The 15494-nt window shown below is 33.8% G+C and overlaps 1 protein-coding gene across 8 annotated transcripts in view; it reads left to right on the plus strand.

Annotated features, from left to right (window-relative positions):
• Positions 1 to 15268, plus strand: part of SPATA6 (spermatogenesis associated 6) — a 154529-nt gene extending 139261 nt beyond the window's left edge. For all 8 annotated transcript variants that reach the window (XM_082371218.1, XM_082371215.1, XM_082371216.1 and 5 more), the window contains one exon: positions 3440 to 15268. In XM_082371218.1, coding sequence (XP_082227344.1) covers positions 3440 to 3620 — 181 coding nt within the window. In that variant the 3' untranslated portion in view covers positions 3621 to 15268. The remainder of the gene's footprint in view (positions 1 to 3439) is intronic.
• Positions 15269 to 15494: the final 226 nt, after the last annotated feature.

Consider the following 15494-nt stretch of genomic DNA (forward strand, 5'->3'; position numbering starts at 1 on the left):
TATTACTATAATAAGACTTTTTAAGTGTTGCTTACACATTGTAAACTTATTAATATTCCCAATAATGGAAAATCAGAACTGACTCAATATGTTCACAGTTTATTAGTTAGATAGCCAAATACTTCCATGTCTAGAAGTAAATGTTGCTTTTAAGATTCTACTACTCGTTGTTTGCACCTGTCCATGTGTACTAGAACCTGTTCTGCAAACACCTCTGTTTTGCAAACACCTCTATTTTGCAATTCAGACTTCTAGGATGAGCCAATTCCCAAATTCTCTCCAGAGAACTACAGTGCTGTTTACTAAATTGAAAATTTTGCAATTTTAAATAGAAATAAACTTCCTGTCAAAATTTGCAAGATTTTAAAAGCATTAGGATGTCTGTTTTGGCCACTTTAGCTCTTTTTTACAGATCCTTATCAGGTTCACAGTTGCTCCTAAAAAGATTTCTGAATTTTATTTATTCATTTATTCATTCATATGATAATTTATGATAGGGATTAGGAATTTGATTTACAATCTCAGAAAAACCTACACAATGATTTTTAAAGTTAGCAGCCCTACTATTGCTTACCTTTCTGAGATTTGGGTAGTAGCTTAATAAAAATTCAAATTTCTGTTGTCTAGGTTTATTGTGGTAGAACTAGCCCAGGAAAATATAGAGTTCAGAAAAGAATATTATCATCTGACCATCAATATGCAGTAAAGTTGATGACTGTGGACAACAGGGAGATTAGGGACAGATCTGTGTTTTGTGAAATATTAATTAGTGCATGACTTGACATAAAACGAAGAAAGCAACAAATAAACCAAATACAGCTAAACAAACAAAACACAAGGTGTGGGACTCCTGAAGTAGTATGAGGGAACAGAGGCAAATGTGGGGACTTAGGCTGGTAGATATACTTGCAGAAGTACAAAGTACATGCAGAAGAAGTTCTATTAATGTATTTGTGTGTGTGATTTCTCTATCACTTGACTCAAATTGTCCAAAAAACTGTTTTGAGTGACTGTTTTAGGCAGGAGTAGGGCTTGGTGAGAAATTGTATGAAAGAAATTGTATTCAGTTGGCTAGACTATTTCTTAAGCAAAGCTAATGAAAGAAAGGTGGAAACTATATGAAAGCAATAGCCTTGAGACTTGGCTAAGGCCTTTTGAAAAATTTTAAAGATTATACTAACATTATTAGAAATTGTGTTAATTACCTCTCTGAAGCTGAATGAGCAAAGTAAAAGTAAGGATAATCATGTTTGTTATTTTCAGAATTTTCCAGTGTGAAAGAGATGGTACCAGGTGTAAAGAAAGTTTGATAGGATCTAGTAATATTGCTGGAAAGTATGAAGTAGAATCCCATTTTAGCAAAGCCATCAGGAAATAGACCTATTGTCATGATTCACAGAAGTGAATTTTTTAATATTATTATAAAATATATCAACTGTAACAGAGGAATATACTTAAGATTTGTGTGTCCTAAATAACAACAATAAAATGAATATCCATTTACTCATCATCCAGTTTAAGAAATAGAACATAACCTATACCAATAAAGCCACCTATGCCCCTAACCAATTGCATCCCTTTCCACAGAGATAACTGTTACTGTGACTTTTCTGGTAACCCTTCTCTTTTTTTTCTTTATAGTTACACCACACATGTATCTATCCTTAAGCAATAAATTATTTAATTTTCCTTGTTTTAAACTATTCTATATAAATGTAATTATAACTGTGTATTGTGTTTCCTTTTTTTCCACTCAGTTGATTTTTCAGTTTCATCTATATTGATGCATGTAGCTATAGATCGTTAATTTTCTCTTCTGTATACTATACCGTTGTATGCATTCACTACAACTTGATTTATTTGTTCTAATGTAGATGGATATTTAGGTTGCTTGCAATTCTTAGCTCTATTATGAAGAGTGTGATTATGAACATGTTTGTACATGTCTCCTGGTACACATATGCAAGAATTTTGCCAGGGTACCTAGGAGCCAAGTGGTTGGGTCGAAGTTGCATATTTAACCTTACTGACTCATGCCAAACGGTTTTACAAAGTAAGTATGTAAGTGTTCTCATTACTTTACATCCTCATCGACACTGTGGCAAGCTCTAAGAATGATAACACAGCCACTTTGTGCCTTTTTTTGTGACCACTTTTATTGAGTTCAGGTGGTAGATTGACTTCAGGTGAAACAGCAAATTCTTTTTACAGATATCCAGCTCCGAGAGTTCCTATTTCACAATTCGCAAGTAACATCATGGGACTGATAAGTCAGGGAGGAAATTGTTTGTTTTGTGTGGAGTGAGATTCCAAATATATGAAGACAATATTTGTAACATTTAATGGCAAGGACATACAGTTTTATATGTCACAAACTCCATAATCTCTAACATGCCTGAGAGGTCTTATCTATAACAAGCACTTAATTTATTAAGGTGGGTTCATTATTTGTTTAAAAAATAAAATAAACTCAGTCTTTTAAAAAGTCAATGTTTTATTTCTAGCAAATAAAAAAAAGCACTATCAAGCCTTCAGAAAGAGTTGCCTTTTCTTCTCCATTCCCATTACAACGAGCCAAGTCCTGGTCTATTTTATAGCTTCTATCTGTTCTCTCTCTTTTTTCTTCAACACCCTCAAAATAACAGTATTTCTCTATCGCTTCAAATACAGACTCTTCCACCTTGTCTTCCGTTTTCTAAAAGTGATTCATATTCAGTCTAATTTTCTACTGCTCCTTGAGGACAATAGCATGCCACAGTGGAAAGGACATTAGAGCCACAGAAATGGTATCCTTTTCCATTCTGCCGCTTACTACCTGAATAGTCTTAGGCAAGTCACTTGATTTCACTGAGTCTCAGTTTCCACAGTTACCAACTTCAGAGGGTTGTAAGATTTTTTATAAATATGTATAAATATATATAAAGTACCTAGTAGTTTAATGCCTTATATTTAATAACTTTTGTGTGCCAGGTAAGCACTGTACTATGCACTTTACATATATTCTCTTTGATTTTTACAACAATACTGCAAAAATACAGTAAAGGAAGCTGAGACCCTGGACAATTGAATAAATCGCCCAGGTTCCCACAGCTTACAAAGACGGAGCTGGAATTCAGTTCCAGGTCTGCCTGACTTTAGAGACCAAGCACTCTCATAACTGGCCATACCATACCATCTGTGCCCTGCTTTTACCTTGCCGCACCTCTCTCTTCTCAGAATTTCTTTTTAACTCTCACATACCATTTTCATTTTATTGTTTTGTAATTGTTGCATGCAAATAGTGTCACTCTTTGAAGGCATAAGCCTTGTCATATTTTATATCTCAAAGCCCAGAGTACCACACACCTATAAAGTACTTAGTAAATATTTGATTTATATAGTACTACTACCTCTCATTTTGTTTCCCCATTGTTTTAATCTTTTATATCCTTTTTTATAGCTCATGTCAGCAGCCACGTGGCACTGTCCATTTGGATGATGGCGAATACTGGTCCAACAAGGCAGCCTCTTATAAAGGAAAATCCCACCGACCCACCTTTGAGAACAGCATGGAAAAGATGTACAGGAACTTATACAAAAAGGCCGGTAGTTCTGTTTCTCGTACACAGGAAAGCTGCTGAGACCAGTGGTGATAACCTGTATGAGTGTCCTTGTCAACTTCTCAATGAAAACATTTGATGTGATCAGTATCTGTATTCCTTTTCTTTTAAGCAGGTGGTTCTAATTGAGTACAGTAGTTAGACTTGAATAAGTTTATTACTTCAAATGATAAATTATCATGGGCAAGCCTTCTTTTTCCAATCACAGTAAAGAATGCTATATTCTAAAAGTCAAAGCTCTGCAACACAATCACAACCTCCATTCTGATTCTGAGAAGGCTGTTCTGTCACATCTCTCTCATATCACCGGCTACAAATCCAAACACAGATTCTCTCTAGAAATGTTCTTCTGCCTTAATCACCTTGTAATTTTCTTTTCACCTACTTGACCGGTTATCTTGTCTAAGATTTAATTATTATTATTAACTCCCTTTTCTTGGTCATGAGCAAAAAGATACACTGTACAAAGATGAATTTCCCAGGAGTTTAAACCCTGTTTTAACTAGTATTTTCTACCGTTTGCTCCCTCAGAAAATGTTATTGATATGTCTTAGCTCCTAAGATACAGCTTTCTTTTTAAAGTTTCTATAATCATTCACTCCCTCTTTTTAAAAAGAACTACCTAAGTTACTTAAAATGCTTAACAGTTAGCTAGAAATAGGAATGGCCATGGGTGATCCACAATGTGAATAACTGATTTTTAAAGACAGAATTTTTTGCATGATTTTCTTCTAGAGCCATATCTTTGGTGCATCCAGAATCAGAAAATAGCCTTTGTTAATAAGCCTGTAGAGACTCAGAAAGAATAAGGGACTTATATTGTAATTTCATCTCTTTAGAGTTTTCATAGGTATCAAATAGCCCAAGAAAGTAGCATCCTTACTTTAAAGGACACTTGGAACCATAAAGGGGAGAAAAATATTAGAGCGCAACTCTTTGTACTAGAAAGTTGTTAGTTGATAAAATTAGCTTCTCCCCCACGCCCCAAACACACCTGTGAGGCAAGTGAGGCTTTGAAGATATGAAGAAATCAGTTACCTTGTATTTACCAGAGTGAGTGGAAGAAAAGCAGAGAATAGGAAATGGTAAACTTGGCTTATAAACTTAAAGAGTTGACTACAAGGTAATGTTTTCTCATTGACTCCATCTTTGGTTAATTTTATAGTTATGATCTTAAAAGAAAAAACTTGAGTTAAACTCTATTTAAATTGGAATCAGCATGTAAAATTGGGTGATTTATTTTTGTAATAGGAGAAAATACGTAATACTTGTTATCCAATAATAAGACTTTCTTACTTTGTGTTTGAGTGTTTTATCTGCGGCAATATGCAAGGTATTGGAAAGCACATCAGAGATAGGAGCCAGGTGTCCTAGGCTTTAGATCTCTGGTCCTTAGTTTCCTCAGTTATCAAATGGAGAGAATGGAGTAGGTCAGCATTTCCTGAACCATGTTCTGTAGACCACTGTTCTAGGAGATGGCTATAGGAAATACAAGTATTTCATTGGTCATGTAAGTTTAGGAAAAGTCTATGCATTATATTCACACCCCTCAAACTTAGAGAGTCGTGCGTATGATAACAGGAGTGAAAAGGGGTGCTACTGATGCTGAAAAAACAGTGGTAAACTGGAGCTGTCCGGACAAATTACATATGGTCATCTTAGTCATAGTAAACAGTAGCACGTTAGAGGCTCTAAGAAATCCTGGCATAAATATGTTTCGCTCTAGCATCTAGAAGAAAGTCTGACACATAGTTGGTGCTCATTACATATTTATTGAATTAACCCAGAATTTCCTAAACTAAATTGAGTGTGTAACAATATTTGTTGTTATGGTTATCTTTCCCCTCCCATTCTGCTCCCCCAACTCCGCATACTTCCTCTGAAATGCCATCTGCAGGTACATGTGGACATAGTCAGGGAAATACTGGACTACACAATCACTGAGCTACCCTCTGGCTATAAGTTATATGTTGTTGTTTTGTATAAGCTTTTGAAGGTCATTGAATGATGGTGTTTTAAAAAAATCATATGTTCAATGAAACTTAGTATTTTTTCCCCTTTGGTAGAAACAAATGAAAAATTCCTCCATTTAAAAGTTGCTTCTGGTGAAAAGAACGAATATGAACTTTAAAGAAAATATTTGCTCTCATAGAAAATCTCCTGAGTGAATAAGTATCACAAAAATTACTTCTTGCACGTATATTTGCCATTGTCATACAAAGGCCACCAAAAAATGGGTCTCAAAGGGGAACTTTAGAAAGTGATATTTTGAAAGACATTTTCCTATGGATTAAATTTGACATCTCTCTGAAGGACCGGATGTAAATTTCCACATATGTAGCATCTTTGCTAAGTGTCTATTTCCATTCCCTAGGGGAAAGAGTGGTTTTTTTGTTGCTATCCTTAACTGTTACTGTGAATTCTTATGTTGTATTATCTTTTAAGAGTAAAACCTTTAAGTACTAATAGTTGCCTTTTCTCATTGAAAGAATCAGAAAGGTGCAGTAGTTTTTTCTTTTAATCTTTTTTAAGATCCCCTAAAATCTAGTAATAGTTATTAGGCTTAATATGAAAGATAAATAGGTCTGTCTTCTTCTTTTTAATGTAACTTTTCCTTTAAGTTAAAAAAAAAAAAAAGAACCTGGGATTTTAGGAAGGAAAATGTTAATTCAACTAAGAAAAAAGATGAGTCATTGGACTGAGAATGAGTTCTCCCTGGTTTCACTACTATTTGTATAACTTTGTTTAAGTCATTTATCCTTCTTGGAGCTCAGTTTTCTTACCTGTAAGGTGAGGAAGGGGTTAATTTAGAATGACCTTTTAATGTTCCAACATTTTTCTAATTCTGTAATTGATCAATATAGAAGATTAGGAAGTTCTAGGCAGCAGAGTTGTGTTGTGATTTCAAAGATTATGCCCTTGATTAAAAATCTGGACCAAATGGAGAATTCTCATTATCGTGTTCATTTTCTAATAATAGGTTTTTTGAGATAGTTAATATACTACAAAATTCACCCTTTAAAAGTATACAGTTGAGTGGTTTTTAATATATTCGCAGAGTTGTGCAACTGTAACCACTAGCTATTTATAAAATATTTCATCACTACAGAAAGAAATCCTGTACCCATTAGCAATCACTCCTCATTCCCTTCTCCCCTCAGCTCCTGGCAACCACTAATCTGCTTTCTGTTTCTATGCTTATTCTGGACATTTCATATAAATGGGATTATATAATATGTGACTTTTGTGTCTGGCTTCTTTCACGTAGCATAATGTTTTCAGGACTCATCCCTGTTGTAACATGTATCAGTACTTCATTTCTTTTTATTACTAAAAAATAATCCATTGTATGGATATATCACATTTTATTTATCCATTCAGTTGGTGGGCATTTCATTGTTTCCACTTTGGGGATATTATGAAAAATGCTGGTACTATTAACATTTGTGAAGTTTGTGAGGACATATCTTTTTATTTCTCTTGAGTATACACTTAGGAATGGAATTGTTGGATCATATGGAAACTCTATGTTTAACATTTTGAAGAACTGCCAAACTGTTTTCCAAAGTGACTCAACCATTTTACAATTATTAGGTTTATTTTTATCTTACCTTAGGAACTTAGGCTAGTTACACATTTAAGCACTCATTCACCCATTTATCACATATTTATTGAGCACTGTGTTAGATATAGAGTATAAAATTTTTAGATGTATCTTTCCACAAGCATGCAGATTCTATTGAGAGAGACAAATAACAGTGTATTTCAACATTTACAGTGGTTTGGTAACTTCTATGATATAAGAATGCAAGAATGAGGATAGGGCATGCTAGCTTGATGCAACAGAACCTGCAAAAGTGTGAAAATGGGAGAGAGCATGATTGTTCAGGAAACTCCAAGTGCTTTAGCTAGAGATTGTGTACAAGGTTGCAAACGCTTTGGTGGGACAGTTAAGAGGACCACAAAGAGAACAACAGGCCTGGAGCAGCATTAGATGTGGTAACCTTTGAGCTGGACATTGAAAGATGGGAAGGACTTTTGTGAACAGGAAACCAAGATGGAATAAACTCAATATTGATCAGCTTTTATGAGGGTGGAGGTGGGGTTGAGGAAAATGTCCAGTAATCAGTTAAAGATCTAGAACTTGGGAGAACTCAAGAATACAAAATGGATTTTTGAAGTCAGATCAAAATAATGAATTCAGATCAAAATAAACAAAAGCTCTATGTTGTTCATGTCCTAATTTGTATGTGACCATAATAGGCGCCCTGAGAGTAATGGAAACCAAGTAATTGTGCTTTTTACTTACTACTGAGGCCATCGTGGTAGTGAGTTAGTTTGAGGGCCACCCTTTTAGAAATTAAGAAAGATATTTTCCTCCCAATCCCAGATTGTCTAACTAGCTAGAAATTTATGTACAAAATGAAGAGGGAAGAGGGAAAAGCCAACTTTCTGTTATTGAGTTATGAGAGTATTATTTATCTCTGAATGATATACTTTGAGCTTAATTATATGAAGTTCCTTAGACAGCCAGAACTTGTGACTATTCTCCCGTTTAACAAATATTATTGAAGGCCTACTCAGTTTCAGGCAATCTGCAAGGCACTGACTGACATCTAGAGATAAACATAAACCTAGTTCCTGACCCTAGTTTGTGGGAGGAGACTGACATTTACTTATTAACGGTGAGAGAAGTACTATAATAGATAGAAATGCTATAAGGTTTGCAAATATTTTCTCCTATTCCATTGGTCGTCTTTTCATTCTGTTGATTGTTTTCTTTGCTGTGCAGAACCCTTTTAATTTGATGTAGTTCCACTTTGTCTATTTTTGCTTTTGTTACCTTTGCTTTTGGTGTCATATCCAAGAAATCATTGCCAAGACCAATGTCAAGAAGATGTACCCCTATATTTTCTATGGGAGTTTTACAGTTTCAGGTCTTATGTTTAAATCTTTAATCCACATTGACTTGATTTTTATGCATGGTATAAGGTAAGGGTCCAATTTCTTTTTTTATTTTTCTTTTTTTTGCATGTGGATACTACAATTTTCCAAACACCACTTGTTGAAGAGACAGTTTTTCCCCATTGTATGTTCTTGGAACCCTTGTCAAAGATCAGCTGACTGTATGTGTTACTTTATTTCTGAGCTCTCTATTCTGTTCCATTGCTATTTGTCTGTCTTTATGCTAGTACCATACTGTTTTAATTACTATGGGTTTGTAATTTAGTTTGAAATCAGGAGTGTGATGCCTCCAGCTTTTTGTTCTTTCTTAAGATCACTTTGGTTATTCTGAGTCTTTTGTGGTTCTATATGATTTTATGATTGTTTTTTCTATTTCTATAAAAAAATGTCATTGGATTTTGATGGGCATAACAATGAATCTGTATATCACTTTGGGTAGTGGACATTTTAACAAGCCACATGGTAACCACAAAAAAAAAAAACAAAAACAAAAACATAAGATACAGAAAATAAAAAAAGAAAGGAATCAAAGAATGTCGCTATAAAAAAATCAACAAAGCACAAAGGAAGACAGCAAGAGAGGAATAGAGGAACAAAGTAAATGTAAAACAGAAAACAACAAAAGGGCAAAAGTAAGTCCTTTCCTATCAATGGTTACCTTAAACATAAATTAATTAAACTCTCCAATCAAAAGACATAGAGTAGCTGAATGGATAATAAAACAAGATCCAACTATATGCTGTCTACAGGAAACTCACTTTATATTTAAGAACACACATAGGCTAAAAGTGAAGGAATGGAAAAACACTATTCCATGCAAATAGTAAACAAGAGAGCATAGGTGCCTATATTAATATCAGAAAAAATAGACTTTAAGTGTCAGAAGCATCACTACATTTCTGTTGCAGTATAAGTTTAAAGAAGTTTAGCTTTCTGAGTTTATGATATAGTTCAGAAATAAGGTGAGAGAAAATCTTTAATGCCTTTGAATATATGTAATAGAATTGAGATTAAGTGTATCCTATTAGAGGCTTACTTTTATCAGTGAAAGTCATTTTTCACTGGAGTTTTTGTGTGTTTGTTTTTTAGTAAAATTAGTGATATATGCAAATAAAATGTTGAAGAAGGATTTATGTATATATGTTTTCAGAAAGTTCTATTTCTAGGGCATTGACAACAATACTGAATAGTAGAAAAAGCACTTTCTTCACAACTTTTCTGAACTTCATTTGTTTTACCTGTGAAAAAGGATATTAATAAACACTGCCCTCCGTTTCTCATAGAGCATTAGGATTAAATAGGAAAGTAAATGTGGACATTCTTCTACATATATTAGGCACTATCCTAATTACTTTTTGGAAGTGATCTGGGAAAAGAAATTTGCAGTTTGAAAAATATTCCATCTGGCATAATAGCAATACTGTTGTTTGTAGAGTTGAACAGACCTCAGATTTCTTTCTCTGTTTCCTTGTCACCTCTGTGTTACTTAACTTTTCTGAACTTGTTTTCTCACTTGTAAAATGGAAGCTATTTTCATAGATTTCTTGTGATCATTTAAAGAGTTAATGCATGTGTAACATGTTGTACAATGCATGGTGCTCAATAAAGTATAACTGTAATAACTAAAATTCCAAGTCAATATAGAGGTGGTATTCTGAACGATCTTGAAGATTTGATTGGAGAAAAAAAATGGAATAAATGTAAAAATTTTTTCAAAATTATTTTAAGACCCAAGACCAAATTATTCAGATTTTTTTGGTATGGCTCTTAAATTTACTAGTTATTTAGTTTATGTAGGTTGTATAGTATTATGAGAAGAGTCATATACCTGGGTTTGTATTCTACACTGTGGTGCTGTCTGGAGATATTAGACCTTAATTTTTTTATTTATAAAATGAGAATGATACCTACCTAGAATGGTTACTATGAAGAACATATTAGGTAAATGATGCAAAGTGACTAGCATTGTACCTGAAAAATAGTAGATGCTTAAAATTGATTTAATACCATTTCCCTTTCAGTAGTTTCATCATTTTGTGCATAAATCCACCCAGGCATAGACGGCTACCTTAGCATCATTATTTTTACTATAATATTTAAAATCTGTTAACCTTGTATATGTTGTGCACTTCGGTAGAGGTTTTACATAGATTTTGCAAGTGAAACTAAACGCATGACTTTAGTCTTTGAGAATATTGTCCACTTCAACTTTATATGTGACTTCTCTCACTTGTCAAGGTATTATTTTTAAAACAAAAATAAATTTAATTTGAGGGTATGTCCTATTAACCAGTTTTGATAGTAGGAAGTTTATTTTGTCCTTTGTTTATTTTGGATTTAGCACAGTTATGTTTTGTAAATTAACCATAACCTTTTGATTTGGGGGATGTTAGAGGTAGAAGTTAAAGTAAATCACCCTAATTCAATAGAAGTAACCCTGGATCATCTCAGCCAGATGCACGTCCCTGCAAGTCTTAAGAATTTATAATAATGTGATTGAGCAATCACGTTTTTCAGAAAACTATACTGTTTGACACTAGTCACAGAGATATATGTATGTGTGTGTGTGTGTGTGTGTGTGTGTGTGTGCGTGCACTTACGTACATATACACATGCACACAAAACTTTTTTTAAATAGACTAAGGTTTACCAGGTAATTTTTTAGAAGTCTTAAATTTAAAAAATGTTAATTACAAAAATTTTCTTTAGCGATCTCAACCTAAGATATATGTAAAATAAATTTAAAAATATATTTACATGTTTTTGGAAATTGCTGGCTAATGAGTGTTATATTTTAGTTATTGCATCTTACTGCATATAAATTATTCACTGCTCAGAAAAATAGCCTAGTGGTTAAATACACAGCCTCTGGAGTCACACTGCTAGATTCCAATCACACTTCAACCACTTAATAACTGTGTGACCTTAGACGAATTACCTGATTTCTTTGTTTCTAGTTTTGTCATCTGTAAAATGAAGATACTATTACCAATCCCATGGGGTCATTATGAATATTAAATTAGTTAACAAATAGAAAGTGCTTAAAACAAGGCCTTGAACATGGTAAGGGCTGTATAAACGATATGATTTACTACAATTATTATTGTTGTTGTTATTGTTACATAGCTGACTGATTATCTATTGGACTCATCTGAAACATGTATGTTTTCTGAAACAGTTATTTAGTATAGACCCCTTTTCCCCCTGTTTATAATAATATTCTGTTGCTAAATAAAAAACTATATTTGAAAGGAATCTACCACTCAAGAAGAACGTGTTAAAAATATTTCACATTATCCTGGAGGATAGAAAAAATATTCTATCTTGACTCTCCTTTGTGGCCCAGCAGTTGTTCACTTATTATACATTCCTACAGCTATGCAGCATAAAGAATGTGTTTTGGCATAGAAACTGCATAATTTGGAGAGGTTTTTGTTGATAATCTTAAACAAAAAACTGTCAAACTAATTTCAGTTCCACTGGAAACCCAGGGGGGTAATTGTTTTTGCTAAATGAGAGAAAAGATACCAGCTTTTGAATTAGAAAGTATTTTCAATTGTTTATGTTGGGAAAATGGAAGAAAAAGAACATTTGACTTCAGTGAATTTTTATCCACCAAACATTTAAAGCCTTAGAAAAACTATTTCCACTAAACTTTTATGATAATAGCTTGTATTTCTCCGTACATGTTTATGAATTAGGTAGGGCAGGGGTTATAATCTACACTTTTACAAATGAGAAAACTCAAATTTGGGTTAAATGTCTCTTGCAGGTCACACAGTGGGGGGTATGAGTGGCTGACTGAGGACTTAAACCCATATATTAGTATTTCCTCATAAATATTCTATTGAACTTTTTCCTACTATTGCTTGATTTTCCTTAAGTATTGGATTTCATATTGGATTTTAAGAGACGATACTTGATTCTCAGTGATTGATCACTTCTATATATGGAGGAGGCTTATTTTCCATTATTCAGACTTTTTGATATATTTGTAAGTAGCTCCAGCCGTTTGTTTTTCCTTCTCCCTGTTCTGTCCCTACTTGTTGGCCAATTCACCCACTTAGGAACACACCTCCAGTCCATTGAACAGTGAGGGAAATTAAACTAGCCAGCTTATAACTAGTTAGCAGCTCTACTAGAAAGGTTTAGTAATAAAGAGTTCCATGGGGTTTAAAGAATTCAGTGATCTGGTTACCACAAATCATTGGAAATTGTCATAATTTGGAAGTAACCTTTCCCCAGGCATAGGATGCAAATGTAGAGTATCTGAGACGCATGTAATGTTCATCTCATTAGTGGAACAGGCATGACTCTGTAGCATCCAGAACTAAAGCTGGTAAAGATTTTGGTTGTGTTCCAGTTCAGTATTTCCAAATCCTGACTGATGAGAATCACTTAGGAAGCAGTTAAAAATAGTTTCCTCATCTCAGCCTCTGGAGATCCTGATGCAGTAAATTTAACTTTTTTAAAGAGTCTTTAAGAGTTTTTGAGCCTCTCTAGATGATTGTGATGTTTGCCCAGGTTGGTGAACCATGAGTCTGTCACCTCTTCATGGCTTCCTCTCTATTAAGGAGAAAGAAGGCCTTTTTTCAGCTGGTTTAAATTTCTCCTTCTTTTAAAATGTTATCATTTTGTTAACCTCTTCATCATCTGAATGTTTTTGTATTGTAGGCACAAAATACCTTGAGCTCCAAGAAGGTTTATGGCTGTCTCTTGATTTCCATGTGAATTATATACCTTGGGGGGTATCCGTGGCTAACCTTTAAATACCAGGGTTTTTTCTCCCTTCATCTAAACAGTTATCAAGCTCATACATTTATTTATGCATTCATTAAGCAAACATCAAGTACCTATTATGAACTAAATATTGTGAGTGGCATTGGGCAAATACAAAATAAATATGTCCTGACCTCTCACAGACACATTATAATACGGTCTGTTATAAAATGTTTATTGTGGATATATATATATATATAAACAAATATATATATTATAAATATATAATACAAGTAAATATATGAAGGAGATGTTTGGGTGGGTTCTTTAGGAGCATGGAAGAGGGAAGCAACCACGTCCTTAATGAGTGAAGGAAGGCGTCACAAAGGAATCAGTCTCTCATCTTGATCTTAATGGATGATTTTATCAGAAGAGGAGGGGCAGGGCATCGGAGCTGGTGTGGGCATGAAAGAAGCACCACATCTTCAGGGAACTGCAAGGAGTTCACTGTGGTTAGAGTACAAGGGTGTACGGTGAAATGGGGGCCCAAGATAAGGGGGAAATGTATGTTGAAATTACATCAAGGCACTTCTTCATATGCCTTACTATAGAATTTGAATTCTGTCCTCAAACCAAAAAAAATATTTAGGGGCTCAAGTAATGCCATTTTGTCCTCATAATATCATTAGCAGATATATTTGACATCCCAAAGGTCATATTAAGACCAAAGGTAAGAGTTTTGTAGCCTATGTTTCTCCAGCCATTTTTCATCTTTCAGCATATTTATTGAGCACTTGCATGTCAAACACTTTGGATGACATAAAAAATACTTCTTAAATGTTCTCACAGAATTTTCAGTCTAATTTAGCAGATGACATAAATACTTGAAAAGACCACAGTAAAGAGATAGGAATCTATAATTACTGAAGAGTCAGTGAGTAATAAGGGTTCAAAAGATGGAGAGAACTAGTCATTTGTCTGAAAAGGCTTCATGAATACAGAGGAAGGATATGAGTTCAGTTGGCAGCATGGGTTGGATTAGAATAGCCAGGAAAAGAGAAAAGTACTTTAAGTGGAAAAAAATTGAGCAGTGGCATAAAGGTGTGGAAATAAGGGTTCACTAAGTGTGTTTGAGGACAGCAAGTCGATCACTTGCCTGGATAGAGTTTCACATAGGGAAGGAGCATTGACGATAAGTAAATACAGCTTCAAAATGAAATGAAACCTTTAGAAAACCTCGTAAGAAAGGCTATTCCTGAATTTGCTTTTGATCCATCTTAAAGATATCACATAAAACTCAAACCGCAGCTGAACTTTAAAAAATAAATATTTTGTAATAGAAGAGTATTTCCTGGCATTAAGATACTTGCAAACACTAAAATCATTGCCAGAGATTTTCCAGCTTAAACTCAGCTGTTTAAATGCATTGGAAAGAGCTTTAGATAGCTTTTTATGTTTGGTTTAGACTTTTTTTTTCAAGGAAAAAACAGAAAAGTGTAGCCATTGGCCCTGTGTACACAAAGAGCATAACTGTCACGTCTTTGTCTGCTAGATATCTGCATTTCATTCATTGTTTGCCCATAGCCAGTGAACCTTAGGGATAATTCTTTCTTGCCTTGGACCAAGAACAAAACTATAGGTAAGTTCCACAAGTCAGACATCAAAGATTAATATAAAAACATTTTCCAATAAACTTATAATCATTGTTTTTATATCAATTTTTCTAGGAAAATATTGCAACTTTAATTGGACTTATCAAATGTTAATTATTTTCTGATCTTAAAAAGCGATACTGCATAAAAATTAGAAGATTTATAAAGTACTCATGTGAAAGTATCAATAAAAACTTGAGATAACTTGCAATATTTTTGTATGTTTTATTGCAATATTCTGTGCATTTCTACAAAGTCATTTGTTTCTTTAAACAGATTTCGTATCTTACTAGTTTAATGGTAACGCATACACATTTCTTCATTTTTCTAAAATGATGCATAAATGTATGTTTAATAGTTACCTAATATTGCACTAATGTGCTATGAATTAATTTAATCATTCCTCTGTGGTTGGACATTTCAGCTGTTTCCTAAGTGTGTGTGTCTATTATGTATTTAAACCGAGAAGAAACATGTTTGCACCAAAGGTAGGTTATATGATCTACTTATGCAATGTGCAAGCAGAAAATGGGTGACAGAAGGATTGTTCTTCCATTCT

The sequence above is a fragment of the Balaenoptera borealis genome (assembly GCF_965194805.1).
Source record: "Balaenoptera borealis genome assembly, chromosome: 1".
Classification (NCBI taxonomy): domain Eukaryota; kingdom Metazoa; phylum Chordata; class Mammalia; order Artiodactyla; family Balaenopteridae; genus Balaenoptera; species Balaenoptera borealis.